The 24,824-nt window shown below is 53.8% G+C and overlaps 1 protein-coding gene across 1 annotated transcript in view; it reads right to left on the bottom strand.

The window, feature by feature from the left end:
- CSMD1 (CUB and Sushi multiple domains 1) overlaps nt 1-24,824 on the bottom strand; it is a 1,048,987-nt gene that overhangs the window by 350,295 nt on the left and 673,868 nt on the right. Inside the window, exon 6 of the mRNA XM_080662039.1 lies at nt 7,761-7,873. Within this exon, the coding sequence (XP_080518165.1) occupies nt 7,761-7,873 (113 nt within the window). The remainder of the gene's footprint in view (nt 1-7,760; nt 7,874-24,824) is intronic.

The raw sequence follows: 24,824 nt of genomic DNA, 5'->3' as shown, positions 1-24,824 counted from the left end.
TCCCCTGCAGGCCTGGTGCCCCCCAACAGTCCTCCCCTGCAGGCCTGGGTCCCCCACAACTGTCCTCCCCTGCAGGCCTGGTCCCCCGCAACTGTCCTCCCCTGCAGGCTTGGGTCCCCCCCAACGGTCCTTCCCTGCAGGCCTGGGTCCCCCAACTGCCCTCCCTTGTAGGCCTGGTCCCTCCCAACTTCCCTCCCCTGCTGGCCTGATTGCCCACAAATGCCCTCCCCTGCTGGCCATCTTGTGGTGGCCATCTTGTGTCCACATGGGGGCAGCCATCTTTGGCCACATGGGGGTGGCCATCTTGTGTGTTGGAGTGATGGTCAATTTGCATATTACTCTTTTATTAGATAGGATTATTATTATTATTATTATTATTAAATATGTTTTTATTGATTTCAGACAGAGGAAGGGAGAGAGAGAAACATCCATGACGAGAGAGAATCACTGATCAGCTGCTTCCTGCACACCCCCTGCTGGGGATGGAGCCTGCAACCTGGGCATGTGCCCTCCCTGATTATCAAACTGTGACCTCCTGGTTCATAGGTCGATGCTCAACCACTGAGCCGCACAGCTGGGCCATGGCTCAGTGTTCTCACCCACATCTCAAGGCGAACATTGCACGGTCCACTTCCCATGACGTGGCGATGGTGTACCCAGAACCTCAGTGTGTAAAATGGGCTACACGTTCCATGTTTACAGTTCTCGGTAAGTAGGCTTATCTCTGCTCAGCAAGGCTATGCATTGACTGTAGCCGTAGCTCTATGTTAAAACGTGAATTATTCACTAGTCAGATAATGCAGGCAGGAAACTCCGGCCGAATGAAAACTAAGGCGGGTTCTCCCCTCCCCGCGGGACAAGCCCTGCCTGGCCTCCTGCTCTCTGAGTGGCGGTCGTCCTTGGAAGAACAGGGATTTTATCTGCGGCACGACGCGCTCGTTTCTGTCCCCGCGCCCCTCTGTAAGGTCTCCCCCACCCCCAGGCGTTCTCCACCACCTCTTGTCCCCAGTAACCCGGTTCGAGTTCCTTATTGTGTCAGTCACACTTCGGCCAACACACACTTTTCCATCATCTTCTACAAATGTCAGATCCAATTCAACCTCTTCCAAGCGCTCTTGATTTTTCAATTTACCTCCCCGATTGCTCTTTCAGGCTGAATTTTCTCCTTTTCCCTCAGCTTCACATCCACCCACGGCCCATTCCTGTCCTTGTCACACTTGCCTGCTCTACCGACAGACACCTGTCAAAAACGCCGTGTGCCTGTGCCCGCCTCTATACCTGTCGGTATCCATCACCACGCCTCACGCGAGTCTGCCACGGCCCCCGCTAAGCGTGAGCGTTCTAACTCTGTGTCGCTATAAATTCACATAATTCGTAACCTGAAATCCCACTGTGACCCCAGATGGCAGGCAAACCTGTAGTTGACAAAATGCCTGTGAGATCTAGTATGGATGGAGTGATTCGTAGCTTTTGCTACATTTTCAATGGGGCATCTGACCCAAATATGTTGAGAGCCACTAATTACATTATGAACTCCTGAAGGCTGCGACAGTGGTGATTAATCATTTGTCCACAGCCAAGCCTAGCAATATGCCGGCTATATCTGATTTACATATTCTTAATGCAGGGTGTCCCCAAAACGTATACCCACTTTAACAGCTGATAGCTCAATTTAGAAACTGAAAGGTATTTTAATAAACACTGCGGCCCGGCTGGCGTGGCTCAGGGGTTGAGTGTCGACCTATGAACCAGGAGATCAGGGTTCGATTCCTGGTCAGGGCACATGCCCTGGTTGCAGGCTCGATCCCCAGTAGGGGTCGTGCAGGAGGCAGCTGGTCAATGATTATCTCTCATCATGGATGTTTCTCTCCCTCCCTCTCCCTTCCTCTCTGAAATCAATTAAAAATATTAAAAAATAAATAAATACTGCCTTTATAGTTATTCAGTGTGTAACGCATTTTGGGGACGCCCTGTATATGTATTATTATTGGTTGGGTGACTTCCTACAGGAGGCGACGCCCTGCTGTTCCCGTGGTGACCTAGAGAACAAGCTGCGGGCCTGTTCCTCGTCAAGCTGAGCGGCTGCCACAGGCGCTGGTGGAGCTCGGATGGAGCTCCATGTCCCCTCGATGTCCCGTGCTGGGGACGCCTGTGGGGAGCGACCCTGGCAGCCGCCCGCTGACCTCGTGGCAAGAGCAGGCAGGAGGAGACACTCCCCCCGGTGACCTCCCCTTCCCCGAGTAACTGCTGACAACGTGGGCTCACAGCCTCCGGGACTGTGCGGAGCCCCAGGTGACGCTTGCACACGCCCAGCGCTGCCACGGGGCGAATGCGAACATCTTGCAAACGAACTGGTCTGCAGACCCCAGGGCTCGGCCGCCAGTCCCAGAGACCAGCCTGAGGAGGGAGGGCCCCGAGGGCCCCACCTGAGAGCCAGACCCGCGGGTCTGGGCAGGTAAGTGAGGGGTGCAGGACGACACTCCACACGGATGACGCCCCCCAAGCCCGCGTGTTCCTCAGGCCCCCGAGCTCAGCGGCGCCGCCACGGCCACATCTCTGCTTCATTTCTGCCTTCCCTGACAGCGCGGGGGCTCCCGATGGGCCGGTGGGAGCCTCAGGCACGCGGACGTGGAGAGAAAGAAAGGTTTTAGCGCAAGTGGTTTTATGTAAGATGGCAAAGATGTGTCCTGTATTAACATCTTAAACAAAAATTTTAAAATAAATCACTGCATGAAAGCACTTTGGATTAAAAGCCTGGAAAGAACTCAGAAGTTCATTTGCTCCCTGAGGCAGCCTCGGGGTGAGGCGGCGAGCCATTCATGTTCCACCTCTAATGAATGGAACGGCAGACGCTGCTTCAGACACATGTTGCCGTGTTAGCAAGAAACCACCCCCAGGTCTGGTCAAAAGAGGACTCCTGGAACAGAGCGGACTCTCTCTGTCCTGCCCTGGCACACACCACACAGCTCTTCAGGACGGAGTCCCACCTCACGGGTTGTTACCACACCGAGGGGCACGCCCGCATCCCACCTGCTTCTCCCTCTCTCACCAGGACAAGGGGGGACGGTATACGAAACCCTCCTTCCACGGCCAGGCCACGGTCGTCCTGTGCAGAAGGCGAGGGTTTGGGGCCCAAGGTGTTCTGTCCAATGGGAGCCTAGAGCTGGGTGAACCTGCGCAGCCACAGCCCGCAGGCAGTCATCCTCGGACCGGTGACCCCGCTCATCCCCTCCGCTCGGGGTGCCCTCTGCCGCGGGGATGGGAAACCAGGGTTTGTCAGCACCACGAGAGTCCCATGGCCCAGGAGGAGCCACAGAACCATTGTCAGAGAGAAGGACCCCGGGGCCAGCACACGTGACATCCAATTTGGAATTCGTCTGAAAAGACGAAGCCCCTAATTCTCCAAAACACATAGTCAACGGCATGGAAATCTTCCTTGTCTGGGAAGGTCATCATTTTGAATAAACGGGGAAATCAATGGTTGTATAGAACGATCCTTGAGAAGGAGCGCTAATTATTTTTTTTATTATTTTTTATTTTTAAAAATATATTTTATTGATATTTTACAGAGAGGAAGGGAGAGGGATAGAGAGCTAGAAACATCGATGAGAGAGAAACATCGATCAGCTGCCTCCTGCACACCTCCCACTGGGGATGTGCCCGCAACCAAGGTACATGCCCTTGACCGGAATCGAACCAGGGACCCTTCAGTCCGCAGGCCGACGCTCTATCCACTGAGCCACACCGGTTTCGGCAGGAGCGCTAATTATTTGCGTCAACGCGAGATGTAAATCCACGGCCAGCCTCTCCCTTGATTTATGAGACAGGGTGTCCTCCGTAAAATGGGAAATTTACGACACCCACTTCCAAAGTGATTTATCCGCTGCAGCAATCAATGGCGTTTCAGTTTGCGAAAACTGTGTTTTTATAAACAGCCGGGGAAACGTGTGTCAAACCAGAGCTCCGCACATACAAGGCTCCTTCACAGTGAAGAGGCGTCCGCCGTCCAAGATTAATTCGCTTTTGGAGATCCATCTCGCAGACGTCGGACACGTCGAGATGACAGATGGTGCTAACAGGGTGATTATTTCATTATAATTCAGGATGGAGGCAACGTAGGCAGAACGGGCTCCATTTTCCGCCGATTTAAAAAAAATAACGCGTCCCACAGACATCGATCGGCCCACAAGCTCAGCATATGCGCCGACACTGCGGATACACCCAGGGCCCCCGCATCTCCACCTCGCGTGTCCCCAGGGCTACTCAGACAGGGAACATACTTGAGGAGCTGCCAGGACAGAGTTGCGCTCCCTGTCGATCAACCTTACCGCTGCTTTTGCGATAACTTGATTGGGTGACGGAAGAGAGAAAAGCCAAAGAAGAAAGCGTTAAGACTCAGAGAATGAAGCAGGTAGAGCCAAAAGCTGGACACGTCTCGGAAGGGAAGAAAGGCGTTTTTATGGCGGGGGGGGGGGGGGGCTGTGTGTTTGCTCTAGAAGAGCGCCATGTGGCAAAGACAGCCTTCCTTGGTGTTTGAAGTGATGACATTCCCCGCAGCCACTGTGGTCTGGGACGGAGCGATTTCTCCTGGAGAGAGACCGCCCTCTGCTGTGTGCGCAGCGCGGGGACCACGGACGGGTTTCAGAGAAATCCTGCTCATTTGGGATCCTGTTTTCTCCAAGGGACCCCCATGGAACGGTTATATTCTGAAGAGGAACCGCGGAGGAGAAGGGGGACTCTGATGTTAAAAACGCACCGTGAGCAGAGAAATGCCTGTTTTTTAAAAAAGGTTCCCTTCTCGCCACGTCGCCCGGGGTTCAGGTTCCAGGACTGAGCTTGGGCAGGGACACCAGGCAGGAGTTTGGGGAAGGCGTTGGGGGAGGGGCGGTGCGTTCTCCCTGCTGCCCTCACTGCGGCTCCCGTGCCCGCTCATCGCCGGCTCTTCTTGCTTGCAGTCGTGCTGGTCCCCCAAGAGTGCCATTGTCCCGGTTTTGTTTCCTCGAAATACGAGCACAGAGCCAGCGGGGGCGCCCTGTGGTGAGCCGGTGGGAAGAGTGATGAGCCATGTTCTTTCCTTATGGGGAGAAGGTGCCCACCGGGCCTCCCGGTGTGAGACCAGGCCTCCCGGTGTGAGACCAGGCCTCCCGGTGTGAGACCAGGCCTCCCGGTGTAAGGCCAGGCCTCCCGGTATAAGACCAGGCCTCCCGGTGTAAGACCAGGCCTCCCGGTATAAGACCAGGCCTCCCGGTATAAGACCAGGCCTCCCAGTGTGAGACCAGGCCTCCCGGTGTAAGGCCAGGCCTCCCGGTATAAGGCCAGGCCTCCCGGTGTGAGACCAGGCCTCCCGGTATAAGACCAGGCCTCCCAGTGTGAGACCAGGCCTCCCGGTATAAGACCAGGCCTCCCGGTATAAGGCCAGGCCTCCCGGTGTGAGACCAGGCCTCCCGGTGTGAGACCAGGCCTCCCGGTATAAGACCAGGCCTCCCGGGGCCACTGGAGGACAGAGCTGCGGGGACCTTCAGCCCCTCACCACGTGGTCTCGGCATTGAACTTCAGAGGAGCTACTTCTCTGTCTCCTGCCTCCCCTGCCCCCAGGCCTGTGCTGGCTCAGCAGACCCGCCTGAGGCTCCCTTCATCGGGTCATCTGCCCTTAGAGGCAGGACGGCCAATGCCAAGGCTTCCTGCTAACGCGCCACCCTCCATGGAGGCCCCGAGGGTCTTCCGGTGAATGTTTCCTTCTTCTTCTTCTTTTTTAAATATTTATTGGTGAAGTATTACAGATGCCCCTTTCCCCCATGGCCCCCCGTCACCTGGTTCTCACCCCGCCCCAGGCCCTCACCACCCTATTGTCTGTGTCCCTGGGCAAGGCAAACACACATGCCAATTCCCTGGTTAATTTCTCCCCCCCCCCCTTCTGTCTGAAAACCTCCGTCTGTTCCGCGTCTCCACGCCTCTGAGCGCCTTCGTTGGTCAGTTTATCTTGTTGCTAACGTCTGGTCGCTCTCCGTTCGGTTGGGTTCTTACACCAGGGGGCAGTACGGAGCCACGCTCCCATGTTCAGTCGGCTGTGCCCCGGTCTTGGACCTGGAGCCCCTGGGAAACGAGGCCCACATGTTCACAAAAAACATCAAAATGCGGTCCTGAGTCCAACTTCCACGGCAGCTGGAGAGGCTCTGGATCGACCATGTGAAGCCGGGTGTAGATCACATCCTATTCAGCACCTTTTATCTCCTTGGACTTGTGTGCAAACGCTTCTGCTCACCGCGGCCATGACGCGTGTCCTTCGGAGCCCACCGGCTGACACGGTTGAGCTCTGGCCACTTCCTGTCGGCCGGCGTGTCCCTCGTGTCCCCCACGTCCAGTCCCCTCGCGTTGCTGTTCCGTGGCTTGTCTTTCCCGGAACCCCTGTGCAGAGGGCAAAGGCACTGATCCGTGGCAGTGCTGCTCCCCTCAGCTCTCTGCAGGTCGGCGCCAGTCAACCCTTTGGGAGCCGTGGAGCAGAGGGGGCCGTGGCCGGGGAACCACGGCACAGACGCAGCGTCCTGGCTGCCTGGCGGTGGTTGGTGTTCTCCCGACAGATTCATGATTCAGATCCATCCGATGGAACAGGGCTGACGTCTGCGTGCGGGGCTAGCTTGACTGGCTTGTGGGCTGCCTTTCATGGAAGCTGTTTACCAATCGTCTGTCCTTCTGACTGGCGCGGTTCTGGGGTGGGCGGGGAGTCTGCCGTTTTCTCCTTTAGGGGGGTCCTGGCACCCATGGGGCTCACGTCCGGGGACGTGGCCTTCGCTGAACGGACGGTCTCTTGGGGACACTAGAGGTCTTTGCTTGGAAAACCACCTCACTTTTTAATAGTCATACCCTTTATGTGCAAATGAAAGTGGAATTGTTTCCAATGGACCTCTTAACACACTTAATGCTTTTCGTGGCGTTGATAAGGGTGATGGATTATTAGAAACACGTGGGAAATAATAGGGCACTGTACAGGCGCCAACACGGGAAACTGGGTACAGAGAGAGAGTCTGAGGGTCCGCCCTCCATAGGCCCCAACGCAGTTTTGAGTTCACGTGTACGCAGATCACTAACCGGGTAGCCGGATGTTTGCCCTGCCGATCTACTTTAGAGGTCAGAGCGACGTGATGGCACACTTACGCATTTTCATGCCACGTCTGAGCTGTACCAGCCTTAGCGCAGGGATAAGACATCAGCGGGTCCCTGGGACATGTATCTACCCCGTTGGGCGAGGAGAAGTTAAAGTGAATACCCACCGATACTGACTAAAACTTAGCAATCATCACGGCCAAACAGGGAAACCCACAGCACCCATCCCAGCAGGAAAGCTTTAGAGATAAGCTGCTGGTTGTCATCCACACACTTCCTCACGTTAGCTCAGGGGAGGGCAAACTTTTTGACTCGAGGGCCACAATGGGTTCTTAAGCTGGACCGGAGGGCCGGAACAAAAGCATGGATGGAGTGTTTGTGTGAACTAATATAAATTCAAAGTAAAGGAGAGGAGGGGAGAGCAAGAGAACCCTCCGCTCTTTTGGCTCCGCGGGCCGGATAGAACAGCCGAACGGGCCGGATCCGGGCCGTAGTTTGTCCACGGCTGCTTAGCTGTTCGTTAAGGGACGGAAGGTATTTTCAAGCTGGCATCTCCTGTCCCGTCTTTCGCGGGAGATTCCCACGCTTTCAGGGACGGGAAGGACCAGCCGGTCTTCCGCGGCCTTTTCGTGTTTCCTTACGAGGGGGACGGCTCTTACCTTGGAACTGGGCGTTGAAGCCTTTGCGCCTGTGGTTGCCATCGGAGGTGAAGTGCAGGCGTAGCCAGTTCCTGCTGCTGATGACGGGGGAGGGCAGGTTCATGCCCGTGAGCCTGGAAGAGAAGGAAGAGACGCCCGTGTCAACCAACAGGGCAACAGCCCAGGGCACACGCGGCAAACCCCTGCCCAGCTGCACCCTCACTTCTGGGCTGCATTGGCAGCCTGGACCCACCGGGGAGTCCCAGCTCCGCCCGCTCGCATAGGCTGTGTACCTCCCCGGGGATGAAGGCTCTCAGATACTTGACACTGTGATTCTCCTTTATTAACGACACATACACGAGAAAATTGTCTTTCGTTTCTTACTGTTCTCACCAGAACCTCAACGTAATGAATTCCTAAAGATGAAGAAATAGACAGATGATGAAATTGGGCCTTTCCCTATTTGAACGCTTAGCCACGGTTTCCCCGGAAGAGACTCGAGGAAGTGGTTTCCATGCTGGATAAACGGCACGCGGTGGGCGCAGCACCCCGTCTGCACAATCAGGACTCGGCCCCTCCCGCGCGTGAGGGCGGAGCGTGTATGAGAAGGAGGAGCACGGGCCACGAGCTGTGACCGGGAATGAAAGCGCGTCTGAGGAAAGCACGGCTTCAACATGACGACGCCTCTCCACCACCAGCCCCGGCCCTCCCCGTGAGGCTGATTGAAGACCAGCCCGCCTCCCAGGGGTGGGCGAGCTGTCAGCACCAAGGCCAGGGTCACTTCCCGCCGGGGGACCTGCGGGCACTGGGGGTCCGTGCCTCCTGGGAGCCAAGGGTGTCGTGTGCCATGTGTTGTATGCTATGTGCCATGTGCCGTGTGCTGTGTGCCATGTGCCGTGTGTCATGTGCCATGTACCGTGTGCTGTATGCCATGTGCCGTTTGCTGTGTGCCATGTGCCGTGTCGTGTGCCATGTGCCGTGTGCCGTATGCCATGTGCCGTCTGCTGTGTGCCATGTGCTGTGTGCCGTGTGCCGTGTGCCGTGTGCCATGTGCCGTATGCCATGTGCCGTGTGCTGTATGCTGTGTGCCATGTGCCATGTGTCGTGTGCCATGTGCTGTGTGCTGTATGCCATGTGCCGTGTGCTGTATGCCGTGTGTCGTATGCTGTGTGCCATGTGCCGTCATGTGCCGTATGCTGTATGCCATGTGCCATGTGCCATATACTGTGTGCCATGTGCCGTGTGTCATGTGCCATGTGCCGTGTGCCGTATGCCATGTGCTGTGTGCCGTATGCTGTGTGCCATGTGCCATGTGTCATGTGCCATGTGCCGTGTGCTGTATGCCATGTGCCGTGTGCTCTATGCCGTGTGCCATATGCCGTGTGCCGTGTGCTGTATGCCATGTGCCATGTGCCGTATGCTGTGTGCCATGTGCCATATGTTGTATGCTCTGTGCCATCTTCTGACTCGTGGGTCAGGCGGGTGGCCTCAGTGTCACCTGCTGGGATGCCTCAGATGCACGGCGATGTGCCGGCTGCCCTGCCCTGGCTGAGTCCCTGTAGCTGGGCTGTCCTTCCTGGACCTGGTCTGCAGCCTGCGCTGTGGGTTTGAAAGCCCCTCCAGCACAACACGGAAGCAGTTCCACAGACACACATGTAAATGTCCCCAAAGAACGTTTTTACTGGGACTCCCACGTGTCTGTGCACTCGTTGTGCAATTATTTGTATATCCGCTGCCCCATCTATTTTCAACGGTGCTGTGCGTGTAGAGGGTCTGTAAGAATGTGAGCCACTGGCTGGCCAGCGTGGCTCAGAGGTATATTCTCTCATCATTGATGTTTCTATCTCCCTCTCCCTTACTTTCTCTCTAAAAACCAATATATATATATATATATATATATATATAGAGAGAGAGAGAGAGAGAGAGAGAGAGAGAGAGAGAGAGAGAAATGAAGCCATTGGCTTGTAGCTAAACCACCTGAGGCCTTCTGAGGGCTCACCTGTGAGTGCCCCAGCTGTGAGCACCTGGGCTGTGAGCACCCCAGCTGTGAGCACCTGGGCTGTGAGCACCCCCACTGTGAGCACCCCTGCTGGGTCAGGGTGCAGGTGGGGCCCCAGGCCCAGGACCCCAGTCCCGGCAGCTGTGGGGAGCATTTCGGCTCCCTCCTCTCCCCGAGTAAGAGCAGCGTCACGGGAAATCTGTCCCCAGCTCCCCGACGTCCACATGTTCCATTTCAGCTCGCACGCCGGCTCCTACGTGCGTGTAGCCAGTGAAAGCTGAGTCCAGACCTCGGCTCTACCCATTGCCCTGGTGCCCGGGCCACAGTCTGGAACCATGTCCTATGAGAGGCAGCGCCACCCGAGCTGCCGGCTGCTGGGATTTATGGCGCGCTGACTGGGGACGGGGGTGGGGAGGGGTGGGGGGCCTGGCGGGTCCGGAGACAGTCGTCATCCTCATCTTTCGGGAAGGCTCCCTGCCCCCCTGTCCTTCCTGGGGAGGCTGTGCTACATGTTCTGTTAGAAAGAGGCCCCGTACCCTCTGCCTAGCACGCACCATGGCCACGCGCGGGGATTTGGGGTCCAGCCACCGCCAGTCTGTCCGCTCACCTGCATTGGGTTTACGGACATTTGCGTGACTGAATCCGTGTTACAACTTCATGGGTAAAGGCCGGGTCGGAATACGTAGGGGCGATACCTCAGAGTCTGCCCAGCACTCAACGCCACCCTCCCACACCCCACAGTGCCATGGTGTGAATGGTGAAACACGGCATTATAAACACTCAAGTGTGCGTTCTATGTAGCTGTTCTGGCTGATGAAATATTATTCTTTTCTCATGTTTTTTCAGCCACTTAACCAGGTAAGAACCCTCCTGAGCTCACGGGCCAGGTTGGCCTGCGGGCCGTGGTTTGATGACCCTGCTTTTGCGTGTGTGAGGTGACCTGTGGAAATGCCAGCGGGAAGGAAATAGGTGGTGTATATCATACGGACTTTCAGGACAAGTGTCACAAGGTACATGTGGTCCCTCGTTACGAGCGAATTCAAAGGAAGTTGATGAAATGCACACCAGTGGGTGATCTTGTGGATTTCCAAAACACACGGAGGGTTCCAGTTACACGCACGCAGAGGAGCCACCGAGCCACGGCCAGGGGCTCAGGTGGTGGGGATCGTCCTGTGCACTGAGAGGTCACTGGTTCCATTCCCGGTCAGCACGTGCCCTGCTTTCCGGCTCAATACCCAGGAGGGTGGGCAGGAGGCAGCTGATCCATGTTTCTCTCTCTCCCTTTCTCTTCCTCTCTCTCTCTCTCTCTCTCTCTCTCTCTCTCTCTCTCTAAAAATCAATAATATATAATATATATATATATATATATTAAATATTTTTTTATTTATTTCAGAGAGGAAGGGAGAGGGAGAGAGAGATAGAAACATCAATGATGAGAGAGAATCACTGATTGGCTGCTTCCTGCACACCCCCTAATGGGGATCAAGCCCGAAACCCGGGCATGTGCCCTGACCGGGAATCAAACTGTGACCTCCTGGTTCCTAGGTCCACGCTCAACCACTGAGCCATGCTGGCCGGGGTGTGTGTGTGTGTGTGTGTGTGTGTGTGTGTGTGTGTGTATTAGTATAGACTAGTATATATGTAATATATATTTTAAAGAATCACTGAACACCCCATGGAAATGCCTCCCACGGGAGTGTCGGGCCGCCTTCCGGAACCTGCGGTGACGCCAGCTCATGTGGAAAAGGCCTCCTCGAAGGGGTGACCAAGTTGCAGATCTTGTGAGGGAGAGATTACCGTTCATCAGAGGGCCCAACGGAATCAGATCGAACCTCAAACGTAGGAGGAGGAGGCAGAAGAAGAGAGGCGGGGGAGCGGAGGCCCTGGGGGAGGGCCTGGGGGAGGGCCTGGGGGAGGGCCTGGGGGAGGGCCTGGGGGAGGGCCTGGGGGAGGGCCTGGGCTCCACAGCCCTCGCTGCATGGCCTTGAACCTGGGCCCTGCTTTCTGAAATGGCTCTAGCAGTGAGAGCTGCCACAGGCCATGGTGGAGATCAGACAGGAATCGTGAGACTGAGCGTGACACAGACCGCTTTAAAGAGACAAAAGGAAACATAGGACCTGGGACCGTTTTAAAGAGACAAAAGGAAACATAGAATCTGGGCCTGTTCATGCACAAGACACGGACTGTTTATTTATTTATTGATTACTGTTTAAAAATATATGTTTCATTGATGTCAGAGAGGAAGGGAGCGGGAGAGAGAGGCGGAAATGTCAACGACGAGAGGGAATCATGGATGGGCTGCCTCCTGCACGCCGCCTACCGGGGATGGAGCCCACAATCCAGGCCTGTGCCCTGACTGGGCCCTTCCGTCCGCGGGCTGACACTCTATCCACTGAGCCACACCAGCCAGGGCTACACCGACTATTTAAATAATCGACGTGTAGACACCAAGGACAATGAGCTGGTGACATCGGGCTGTCAAAGGCATTTGGACTTAAAGGAAAGGAGGCGGGAGAGGAAAAGACACCTCTCGGTAACTGGCTGGAAAGGGGGGCCTGAGACGCGGTTCATTTCCGGAGCCTCTCAAACTGGGTCCGGAAACCCCATCGCGCCGGATGGGCAGCGGGAACCCAGCCGCCCCGTGGAGGCGCGAAGGGGACCATATTCCCGCTTGCGTTTTCCCAGTCTGTCCAGTGAAGCGCGTGAATCCAGGCCAGTCCGTGTCCTTTAACGGTTCAGCAAGGGTTTCCTGCTGCCGACAGCAGAACTGGGCGCCGGGCTCACGGCACTAGGACGCCTCTAGGAGCCAAAAGGGCAGGCCAGTCCGGTCCGCCCCTCCGATAGCGTGCCATCCCCTCGGCTCTGCGCACACGGCCCGCGGCCCTCCCTTCTCCAGACCCCGCTCAGCCCCCGCCTCACCGGGACCATCAGGCGGGCACACCGTCGCGAAACCTCCCTGCTCACACATTCGCTTATGTCGCTGGACACTACGGAGCCCCTCGGCGGGACCGTTTTCCAAACTGTGTTTAGAAACGCTTGCGTCGCTGGCGAGAGCTGTGCTGGAACGCCTTGATAACAAGGCAGCTTTCTCCGTGTTAGAAAATGGTCCTAAACCAGGGGTGGGCAAACTTTTTGACTCGAGGGCCACAATGGGTTCTTAAACTGGACCGGAGGGCCGGAACAAAAGCATGGATGGAGTGTTTGTGTGAACGAATATAAATTCAAAGTAAAGGAGCGGAGGGGAGAGCAAGAGAACCGGATAGAACAGCCGGATCCGGCCCGCGGGCCGTAGTTTGCCCACGGCTGTCCTAAATGCTGGGTGTTCCTTGTCCTTAAAGGTCTTTAATGATGGGGACCAGGACGCCCGAGCGGGAGCACTGATCCATCCCCCGGGAGGAGCCGTCCTCACGGCTCAGCTCCCTGCCCTCTCCACTCTCACCCGCTCTGCAGCTCGGACACAAACCCCGTAAGTTAGTTCAATGCAGCCGATGCCGAGCGCCGGGCTCCGTCCTGACATGGAGCGGCCGCCTCCAGCACCACGTGCCCACGGCCTCACCGAGCAGACTACCCTCGGGGTGGAGACTCGCAGGACAATTGTCAGCAAAGGGGAATCGAGGCCCCTGTGGGCGCCCACAGCGGGTTTCCGCAGGCGGGAGACCCAGCAGGTAATGGGCGATCTGAGCCATGACAGGTCGGCCACGATGGCACAGGGTTGCCGTTGGAGAGCAGTGTTTACCGCAGGGGGGGCTACGGGGACGCCCATGCCAAACCCTCCCCTTCTGTAAACACTCCTTCGCTCTCTTTACCTCCCTAGAAGAGGCGGGGGAGTGAAGACGCAGCCTGCTGTGACCAACCGCTCCCGCCTTTCCTCTCAGTGCCCGTTCTAGACAAAACCAAGACACGGGACTTCGGTGCCCCCTCAACCAACCTACAAGTTCGTGCTCCCATGACTGTGTTGTGGGGCGCCTCCAGCCAGAGCCCGGGGACTCCGTTTGCCTGTGTAAATGCTTCCCGAATGCCAAAGCTGTTGCACAGATGTCCCCTCGAAAGATCTTCCTCGTGTGAGCATCTGGGTAGGATTCAGCATCGTGGCCTCCTGATGCTTTGTTCCCAATGTGATCTACTGGAACATCAGCGAGCCCTGAGACTAGACAAGGTTGGGACAGTGAAGAAAAGGCCACCCGACCTCTTTGTGGATGCAATTTCCCACCAGTGTTTCTCCACGTGGTGAGTGTGAACGCCAAGTGGCTGGGATCTGCCGTCCGTGGAGCCCGAACGGTGAGCGGGACGCCCTTGGACAGTGAGAACGGGTCGTGCAAGGGACCGGGTTGGAGCAGGACCATGGACCCTACAGAGACAAAGACGCTTGGCCCAGACCAGCGGGATTGAGCACGGGTCACAGCCATGCCCAGGACTCAGCAAACTGGGCTGGACCCCAAGGTCATGCAGAGGACCCCATGGAAGGGCACGTGACAGATCCCATCCTCTGAAGTGTAAGGACTAAACGTCAGGGAATTGCTGGGAACGGAGCCCAGAAATGGCTCGGACAGACCAGCAATAAGATGAGACAGCTAGCAATAGGATGAGGCAGTCCAGAGGCAGCCTGACAGCATTGCTCAGGGGAAGTCCTCCAGGCCAGGCCTCTCTATCCAGGAGGAAGGAGACTAAGAGGGGCAGCTTCAGCCTTGAGCATCTTCTCTGCGCCACCCGAGAGCTCGGGGCCTCCCTCAGGGCAGGAGGGACCTGCGGCCAGGTGCTCACAAGGTCATCTTGTGAGAAAAGAATCAATCCTCAGGGTGTGTGATCCCGAGCCTGTGACAGCCAGGCTGCTGGTTTCAGCACCACCGGTGGGGACAGCGCCCAAGGTTTGTCCCCTGGGATCCTGGGGACTGAGCCTCCTGGTTGACCTGGTGGGCTGAGTACCCACCTGCTTTCTGATTATCAAAGAAGACGATGCAAACCGATTTATATAATAAACACACACAGTCAACACTCCAAGACAGACTCTAAAAACAGTGCAAAATGACACTGGGTTTCCACACGGCCGCCACAGGGTCTGTCGCGTTCTCTGTGATGTTATTTTTAGAAACACACATTCCTTTGGACACTGTGAGCTCCATCTTTTCCCTTAGTCCTCAGGTGAGCTCATTCTCAGCCCAGCCCCATTCAAGATCCGGAAATGAGTCAGCTTTCTTTGTAAGCAAACTTCTTCCATCACTTGGGGCAATGACTTGCACCATCCCGACCAGCCCGTCACAGGCACCCTGTCTGCTGTCTGCCCCAGGATTGGGGGGTGGGGGAGGCTTTTTGGATGCTTCCCCGTGGGGCCCAGGTGCAGCTGTGACACGACCATCGGAACCCGAGGTGCGTTTGGAATGCCGCAGCTGCTGCAGACCCAGGTCCCTGTCACCCATCACGGCGCCTGGCACCCGACACAGGTGTGGGCTGGAGGCCCCTCACAGCTGGTCTCTAAGTGCCATCAGTCTGACCCTCCATGTGAAACGAGGCATCTATGGAACATGCCTGACGTAATTTTAGCAAAGACAGGATGCGTCCACTGTTGCTACTCGGGGGAGTTTGTCAGATCTTGCTCTTATTATTCTTTTGCTGGATGAGAGCAGTAGCACCTAATGAATCTTTCACTCTCTAAACGAATGATGATGATGAAAAAGAAGAAGAAGAAGAAGAAGAAGAAGAAGAAGAAGAAGAAGAAGAAGAAGGGAAATGGATGCTAACCCAGAGAGAATCCTACCCACGTGCCAGCCCTGTGATATGCTTTGTCAAAACTTAATCATCCAATGGTTCCCATGGGCCAATTCTTATTTTTTTAAATATATTTTTATTGATGTCAGAGAGGAAGGGAGAGGGAAAGAGAGAAGCATCAGTGATGAGAGAGAATCATGGATCAGCTGCCTCCTGCACGCCCCACACTGGGGATCGAGCCCACAACCTGGGCATGTGCTCTGACTGGGAATCAAACCATGACCTCCTGGTTCAGAGGTTGACGCTCAACCACGGAGCCACGCCGGCCGGGCTCATTTAGTATTTTAATCAAATGCGTAAGGGCTGTGGACCTGTGAAGTTAGGTAAGCGGTGGGGTGGCAGAGCTCACAGGAGCCCGTGCCTGGATTGGCCCTGAATCGGTGATTTCTGAGTATTTTCCCTCTGCAGGTGGGTCTCCACCACACTGCCTGGGACTCCCACGTCCTGGCTGTATTCCCAAAGTCCAGATGGACGCATGCCTCCTTGTGTCCAAAAATACTCCCTGTCCATCTCCTCTGAGACACAGAATAAACTTACCGTCTTCGGAGGTCACCCGAGGCCTTCCATCCCCGGCCTCACCTGACCCCGCTACCTTACTTCCCTCGGCTTCTTATCCGTCAACAGGAGGTGAAATGTCACCTTCCGCATGAATTCTCGGATTCCCTCCGTCAGCATCCCCCTCAGCGCCCCCGCAGCCTCTGGATGTCAGCAGCATGCAGCGTGCCTCAGCTTCTATAACAGGGTCAGCTGTTTGGATGTCTGTCCCCTCCCTGGGATGCAAGACATGACCTTGTGAGAGAAGGGACGCTGCCTGCTGTCCGTCGCTGCCTGCTGTCCATCACCGGAGCTGCTCGGGCCAGCGTAGCATCTTGTCCAGCTGCTCACGGGACGAGGCAGGGGTTGAATAAATAAATAGATGCTGCTGTATCCGTGAATCTGTGTGAACCCTTCCTGCCCCGCATTAGGGTCAGAGTGCCTTCTATTCTGCTCTCGCCTAGTCAATCTTCAGCTCCGAATCTCTCAGATCCTCGCTCTCCGTTGTGAACTATGGAACATGTCGCTGGAGATGATTGAAGGAAATTAGTTTGCCCCGGGGCTGAGGTTAAAGAGAATAACGTCTTGATTTCTGCTGATTGGCTGATGTTTTGCTGAGTGGTTTATACCTACGATTCTAGTCAGGGCAAGACGGGTGATTCAGGGTCCATTTGTAAACCAGTGTTCATTCATTCACACACAACACAAGTCCAAACAGGGATCTGGGGGAGGTTTACATAAAACATTGCAAGAGCCTGGCCAGTGTGGCTCAGTGGTTGAGCATCAACCTATGAACCCGGAGGTCACAGTTCGATTCCTGGTCAGGGCACATGCCTGGGTTGTGGGCTCGATCCCCAGTAGGAGGCATGAAGGAGGCAGCCAATCAATAATTCTCTCTCATCATTGGTGTTTCGATCTCTCCCTCTCCCTTCCTCTCGGAAATCAATAAAAACATATATTAAAAAAACCCAAAACATTGCAAGAGATGTTCAAAATTTACATGAAACACTGGAAGCCTTTAAGCAAAGGAAAACACATAAGATAATAGGAATCCAGGCGGGAGCCATGTTCTGAGGGCGCCCTGCGCCCTCCAGGCCTCCCAGCAGACAGACCTCAGAGAACAGGAGGGCCGGCACCTGCCTCTGTGTGCACACAGCCAGAGCCAACCACACTCTGGGGACAGAAGAGCAAGCATCCCCCCGTGGGCGTCATGAAAAGGACCTTGGTTGAGGTCATGAGTAATGTCCCCAATAGGATCCTTAGGAGAAAAGCAAGGACTTTGACAAGAAGGCATCTTTATTAAAAAAAAAAAAATGATTTTAGAGAGAGAGGGAGAGGGAGAGGGAGAAAAAAACATACATGAAAGAGAAACATCGATTGGCCGCCTTCTGCATGCCCCTACTGGGAATCTAACACTCAACCTTTTGGTACCCAACCAATGGAGCCACACGGGCCTGGGCATGAGGCACCTTCAGTGCTTCCCTACTCGGGTGCTGGGCCACAGTGTGGTTCATAGGAGTAGGGGCAGGGTGGGGGGGGGGGGCTGGGAGGGACCAGCACAGTCTTCATGAAACAGTTTCTGTTTCCTGAACAATGTAAGCATAGGGCTCAATCCCTATGACTGCGCTGTCCACTGGTTTTCTTTCCTTGCTCTACTGGAAGTCCTCAGAACACCCTACATGCTGACGCCATCATGTGGCTGGTGGTTCTGCCAGGAGCAGGGCAGTTACCAGCCCGGGGCCCGTGCATTAGATGGCACCTGTCCCCTGATGATGCCCACTGTGTGGCCAGCCTGGCCCTCTTCCCAGAGCTCCAGCCCACAGACCCGAGTCCTCCCCAGCGCTGCCTTCAGCGTCCAGCAGCCACCTAGAACCAGCCCATGTCCTGAATGCCAGGTCTCCATCCAGGTGTGCCCCATCCCCTTCTCCTCCTCTGCCTCTCTCCTCCTCACACTCCACACACTCTATCAATCAACACATCCTGTGGGTTCCGCCTGCAACAGACCCACGCCTGACCCTTTCTTGGCACCTCAGGGTCTCCCCAGCGATGCTCCCTGGCCTCCTTGCTGCTATCATTGCCTGGAACACAGTATTCTCAGCGCAGCACCAGGAGGGATTGTTGAAAACAGAAGTTAGAACACATCTTTGCACAAAGCTCCACAGTGAATTCCCGTATCCCTGAGAGTGGAGCTCAACTCTGAAGGTTTCTGTAGGGACCTGACACCCACGCCTGTCCTGGGGACCCATCCCTGGCCACCTGCTGCTCAGCACCCAGCTCCGGGCACACTGGGTCTCACTGTGGCTGGAACACACCTGGGCCTTTGAAACCACTATACCCTCTGCCTAGAGTTCCAGGTATTCCCAAAGTTGCTCCATTTTCTCCTCTGGGACATGGTTTGAGACTCATTGAAACTGTAGTATCGATATCCTGTGCTCGCCAACCTCCCTTCCTTCTTTCTCCTCTAAGGAAGCTGTCACCACTTGATTATAGAGGTGACGGTAGATGGATAGATGGATAGGTAGACAGGAAGATAGGTCAATAGGGAAATAGGTAGATGGATAGGTGAATAGATGGATAAATAGGTAGGTAGATAGGAAGATAGATAAATAGGTAGATAGGTAGGTACATAAGTAGATAGGTACATAGATGATAAATAATAGATGGATGGTAGATGGATAGATACACACATAGACACACTTACATACATACATGCACATCATTTAATTTCACAGGAGCAGGGAAGTGGCAGCCTCCCCTTAGAGGCTGATAAATCTTACTCTTTTCTGACTCTGACATGTCTATCGCATCAGACCTTCACTTTCAGCAAGTAAACATCTGAACGGATGTCTGTCTGTTTTACCTCTCTCTAATTAGGCAGCATATGCCAACACCAGCTCCGGGAACATTCTGTGATGGGAGGGCAGAAAGAAAGAAAGAAAACCAACAACACCAACCCGACATCTTTCCACGTCCACTCACTTTAAGGTGCCTCACCTGCCCCGTACTCCTCCTGGGACCTGGCCACCACCCACCTGCACCTTCTGCACAGACCCTGCCAGGCATGCCCGCCTCCCCCAATCCCCTTCCCGGGGTGACAGGTATAGGACAGAGCACAGCTATGTGTCCTGCCCCCTCTCCTGCCTCCCCTTTCTCCTGCAGCTCCAGGCCTGGGGCTGCTAGTCCCCAGCCACGCCCTGTCCTCTCCTCAGCATCTGTGATAATCCAGTATATAGATAGGTAGATAGGTAGATAGGTAGATAGGTAGATAGATAGATAGATGATAGATGGGTAGATGGGTAGATAGGTAGGTAGTTAGGTAGAGAGATAGGTAGGCAGATAGATAGATAGATAGGTATATAGGTAGATAGATAGATGGGTAGATAGGTAGGTAGGTAAATAGGTAGATTTGAAGATAGATGATGTATGGGTAGATAGCTACACAGGTAGATAGGTAGATAGATGATATATGGGTAGATAGGGAGGTAGGTAGGTAGATAGGAAGATAGGTAGATAGGTAGATAGATGATATATGGGTAGATAAGTAGTTAGATAGGTAGATAGATAGGCAGATAGATAGATAGGTGATAGATAGGTGGATGGGTATATAGGTAGATGGATAGATGGGTAGACAGGTAGGTAGATAGATGATAGATGGGTAGATAGGTAGATAGATAGGTAGATGGTTAGATAGGTAGGTAGACAGATAGATGGATGGATGGATGGATAGATAGATAGATAGATAGATAGGTAGGTAGATGGATGATAGATAGGTGGATGGGTATATAGGTAGATGGGTAGATAGATAGATAGATGGATGGATGATAGATAGGTGGATGGGTATATAGGTAGATGGGTAGATAGGTAGATGGGTAGATAGATAGATAGATAGATAGATGGATGATAGATAGGTGGATGGGTATATAGGTAGATGGGTAGATAGGTAGATGGGTAGATAGATAGATAGATAGATGGATGATAGATAGGTGGGTGGGTATATAGGTAGATGGGTAGATGGGTAGATAGATAGATAGATAGATAGATGGATGATAGATAGGTGGATGGGCATATAGGTAGATGGGTAGATAGGTAGATGGGTAGATAGATAGATAGATAGATAGATGGATGATAGATAGGTGGATGGGTATATAGGTAGATGGGTAGATAGGTAGATGGGTAGATAGATAGATAGATGGATAGATAGATAGATGGGTGGGTATATAGGTAGATGGGTAGATGGGTAGGTAGGTAGGAAGGGTTATAACTGTCTGTGATGAGGTTTGGCGCCTTGTTTCACACCCTGAGCACATCTCTGACTGAGCAGACGCATGTGATTTCTGGTGGCTCTGTGGCTGAGGTGGTGCTGCTGGGGCATCGGAGGGAGGTGCGCAGAAGGCCCACGCTTAGGAGGAGCGTCTAAGATGCTGATTCTCGGGGCACAGCGGGGCTCCGAGCCCTCTGGTTCGTGGCGCTGTTTGGGGACCATGTAACTGCAGACACCAGAAAAGCAGGATCGAGGCTTTTACCACACATGACCATCCTTATTCTCCTCCAAATGCTAAAGACTCTCTCAGTCTGGTTTTCAGAGAGATAAAGTATTTTCCCTCCATCTTTTTGGTGACGTATTTGAGCAGAGGTGACGGCATCCTTGCTGCCAGGAGAGGGAAATCAGAGCACTGCCTATCTTGAGCTTTGAAAGGCCCGACCTCGAATTTCCTGTCCGTTCCCGGGTGCTCATTATTTACAGCAGCCACGTAGCCACGCACCGTCACGGCCCCGGAGAGCCTGTCATGGGTGCATACCGAGGAGGACACAGGGCGGCATGTTTAAACGGTCTTTCTTCCAGGACCTTCTAAGCCTTACCATAATCTTACATTATTCACTGACTTCATTCCATGCTCGACGTAAACTCACAGAACTAAATAAACGAGCCGTGCCATCTCGCAGGGAGTTAGGCTCAGCTATCCAAAAGCGATCGTGCTGGTGAACAAGTTGGCACTTGGATAAAATGCAGATGACGATAGGGTTACTATTCTAGGCTCTACGTCACGACGAGGGGGAAATACAAAGGAATGAGCACAAGGTGAGCGCGCGTGTGTGCAGAACAGAGGTCAGAGTGAAAGGACTGGAATGCTAGCTGAGCGGCCCTCATGCTCATGCAGGCACACGGCCCATGACCAGAAGTGTGGAGTGTCACGTGTGGGGAAATATTCAACAGAGAACAGGAAATAGTTGCTTGGGATGTTCTTGAATATTTTGAAGGCTTATATTTTCCCAAACTCTGCATATCGAAAAACTGAAAAATCTTATTATTTTTTTTTTTACCCAAAAAGTGAGCTCCGAGCTCCTTCTTCCAAATGCAAAGATGCATCTGGTATTCACACCTCCCCCGTCCACGGTTTGAAAGCATCCTTGGTGCCATTTGAAAATCCTTTTGCCTTCCCACCTGGTAATAGATCAGGCGGCTCATCTGATACAAAGGGGTGCCGTCTGGATAAGAAAATGATATGCTCAACTCAGATGCCCAGAGCTGGGATTTGGCCGCGCTTGCCTCTCCCGTGCCAGCCACCAGGGCCACCCTGTCAGAGCTGCCTCTGTTCTCCCGCAGAAACACCCGGAGGAGGGGAGGCAGCCAGTGCCCGTCCCGCAGGCCAGGCCACAGGGCAGCAGCGGCTCCGGGAAACTGCTCCGGGATCACCAACAAGCAAGGGGCCGCCTGGTCCCTCCTGACCTCCGTCTCCATGCACAGGGCAGGCGCCATGGACTCACTGGACAAAGGTGCTCTCCGCTCCCGCGGTGCGGAATTGCACCCTGAGTCAGTATCAGAACCTGTCCACTGTGCCAGGGTTTTTGTTAATCCTCACCTGATTTTTCCATTGATTTTTAGTGAGAGTGGGTGGGTGGGCGGGAGGGAGGGGCAGAGAGGGAGAGAAGCATTGACGTGAGAGAGACACATAGACTCGTTGCCTCCTAAACACGCCCCGATTGGGGCTGGGGATGGAACCTACAACCTGGGTATGTGTCCCTGACCAGGAATTGAACCTAAGACCCTCCCGAGCGAAGGATGACTCTCTAACCACTGAGACATGCCAGCCACGGCCATGAAGTCAGGTTTTCTGGCTTTTGTTTTGTTGTGTGTGTTTTTGTAATCCTCTCCTGAGGGTATTTTTCCCTTGTTTGTTTTTTTAACAGAGAGTGTCAGGGAGGCGGAGAGACAGAGAGAGAAACATCGATGTGAGAGAGACACATAGACTGGTTGCCTCCTGCATGCACCTCAATGGGGGGCAGGGATCAAACCTACAACCCAGGTACATGCCCTTGACTGGGACTTGAACCCAGTACCCTTCCATGTGAGGGCCCAGGCTCTAACCACTGAGCAATGCCAGCCAGGGCCATTATGTCAGTTTTTAAAAATATATATATATTTATTGATTTTAGAGAGGAAGGAAGGAGGGAGAGAGAGAAACATCAGTGATGGAGAATCATTGGTTGGCTGCCTCCTGCATGCCCCTACTGGGGATTGAGCACAACCCGGGCATGTGCCTTGACCAGAATGGAACCCAGGACCCTTCACTCTGCAGGCTGACACTCTATCCACTGAGCCAAACTGGCCAGGGCTATGTCAGGTTCTAATATCGAATTACCTTAGTGGTGAGCACCCACAAATGCCTATCACGAGCTCACACACAGTAAAGCGCACCTACACTCACTCAAGCTGATGCTGAAGCAGCCGCTGTTCCCAGCCTTTCCCGTGGACACAGACAGAGCGCGCCCCAGCATCGAGGGGGCTCACGGCTTGTCACCTGAAGTCCATCGACTGTCCGGGGTGACATTCCCATTGACAGATCAATCTAAGAGAAAATGGTTCAATCAGCCGGCCCTAGCCCTTGGTCTCGAAACCATTTCCCCAGTAATTGACTCTGTTTACTGGACACTGTGACTTGCAGGGGGCGGGAGGGGTTTCGCCAACGCTGCGGGATTTATATAAGATCACAGCGTCCCACATGTCAGGGGCGCTTTAAAGGCATCGTCGCCTTGCACTGAAGCAGCCCTGACATGTTGGACGCTCGGGATGAAGCATTTCATAAGGGAAATTTAAATCAGACCAAAGCCAAGCAGCGCAGTTATACGCCGATTCCATGGGGCACCCTGGACGGGTCTGGGCACAGAAATGCGGCCTCAACTGTCTGAGCATTTACAACACAGCCCCAACCAAGACATGCGGCCATCCAACACAAAGTCCTCGGTGAGCAAGCGTGCCAAGTCCTGAAGTCTGTTACTCCTGCCGATTTCCGGAAATGAGAACGTGCAAGACCGAGAGAACCCTCACACACGCACTATGTTCTCCTTCCTTACACGTCGAACCCGCTAGGATTCCGTGAGCGTGTGTTTCCCATCCGTGCCATGCATTCTAGTCGGTGAGATGCGTTCCGTAGGATGCATGCAGGCTGGCACTGCCGCCACGCGGACCCAGGGGCGCCTTCCGGAGCCATGGGGCGAATGAACCCTGGAGCCACAGGGTGGCCGAGGTAGGGTGCATGGTCGGGGGTGGCTCTGCCCTCAAACTCTCACTCCAAGTACCTGTCAGCTTCCTCCCACGGCCTCCCACACTCAGGCCCCATTACCATGTGTACCCAGGTGGTGGGAGGGGAATGAGCATAGGAGGATCCCTGCCTCTAACTGGGACTCCGCCAGGGACTCCGCCAGGGACTCCCCAGGATTCCACAGAGGGGGGCCAGAGCAGGGCCTGTGGCGACGGTGGGGACACTGGACAGTGAGCACATGATGTAGACACATGAATACTCGCTCAGGGCTCTATCCTAGTTCTCTCTCCAAGTCTTAGCCATCTGCTCCACAATATCTTTCCTGTTGTCTTCTCACCTAAGTTCATTCTCTAATGGTAACAGACTCATTTAATATGAATTATGAACTGAAATCCCAATTCCATTCAAGGATGGGTATTTAATGGGGGAGACAGGGAGATGCAGACATTTTCATGTTTTAAGGTCTGAGTATCCATCAACAAAGCACATGTGGGGTGGGAGGCATCGGAATTTAAACAATAAAATGAGAAAGCCATAGGGAACGAGGGGTCATATAACATCCACATTTTTCTGAAGAAAAAACATGTTTTCCTTTTCCTTTAATTTCCTTTTAAATATATTTTTATTGATAACAGAGAGGAAGCGTAAAGGAGAGATAGAAACATCAATGATGAGAGAGAATCACTGATTGGCTGCCTCCTGCATGCCCCAAACGGGGGGTCAAGCCCCCAACCCGGGCATGTGCCCTGACCGGGAATCAAACCATGACCTCGTGATTCATAGGTCGACATCCAACCATAGAAGCACACCACCCAGTCAAGAAAAAAGATTTTTAAAAAGCAGTTGAAAAAGGTTGTAAAAAGAGTCAGACACAGTTTTTATAGGACAAACAGGTTTTATAAACATTTGGACCTGGAAGGTGTAGGGAGAGAAGTCCCATGTTTGTCACTATTTTACTTTCAAAATCAATTCACTAAGCAGAAAACCAGGATTCTCACATGGAAGCAATCCATGAATTTCAATTATTTTTCTAAACGATGCGTAAGTGTTCATGTGAAAACAGAATAATGATTCATCAAGTAGAGTGCCAGATTATCAGAAGAGGTTTATCCCAATTAAGATGATATCAATATCCCCGAATCTATGAGAACCCACAGATTTCCCAGGTCCTTAATGAAAGGTATGTTTGTTACAACAATCAAAGCTGGGTGATCATGTTGATCCCAAGGAGAAGAAGGCAGCCCGCAA

Source organism: Plecotus auritus (assembly GCF_963455305.1).
Source record: "Plecotus auritus genome assembly, chromosome: 3".
Taxonomy (NCBI): domain Eukaryota; kingdom Metazoa; phylum Chordata; class Mammalia; order Chiroptera; family Vespertilionidae; genus Plecotus; species Plecotus auritus.
Note: the sequence above shows the minus strand (reverse complement) of the source record. Positions and strands in the feature narration are given on the sequence as shown.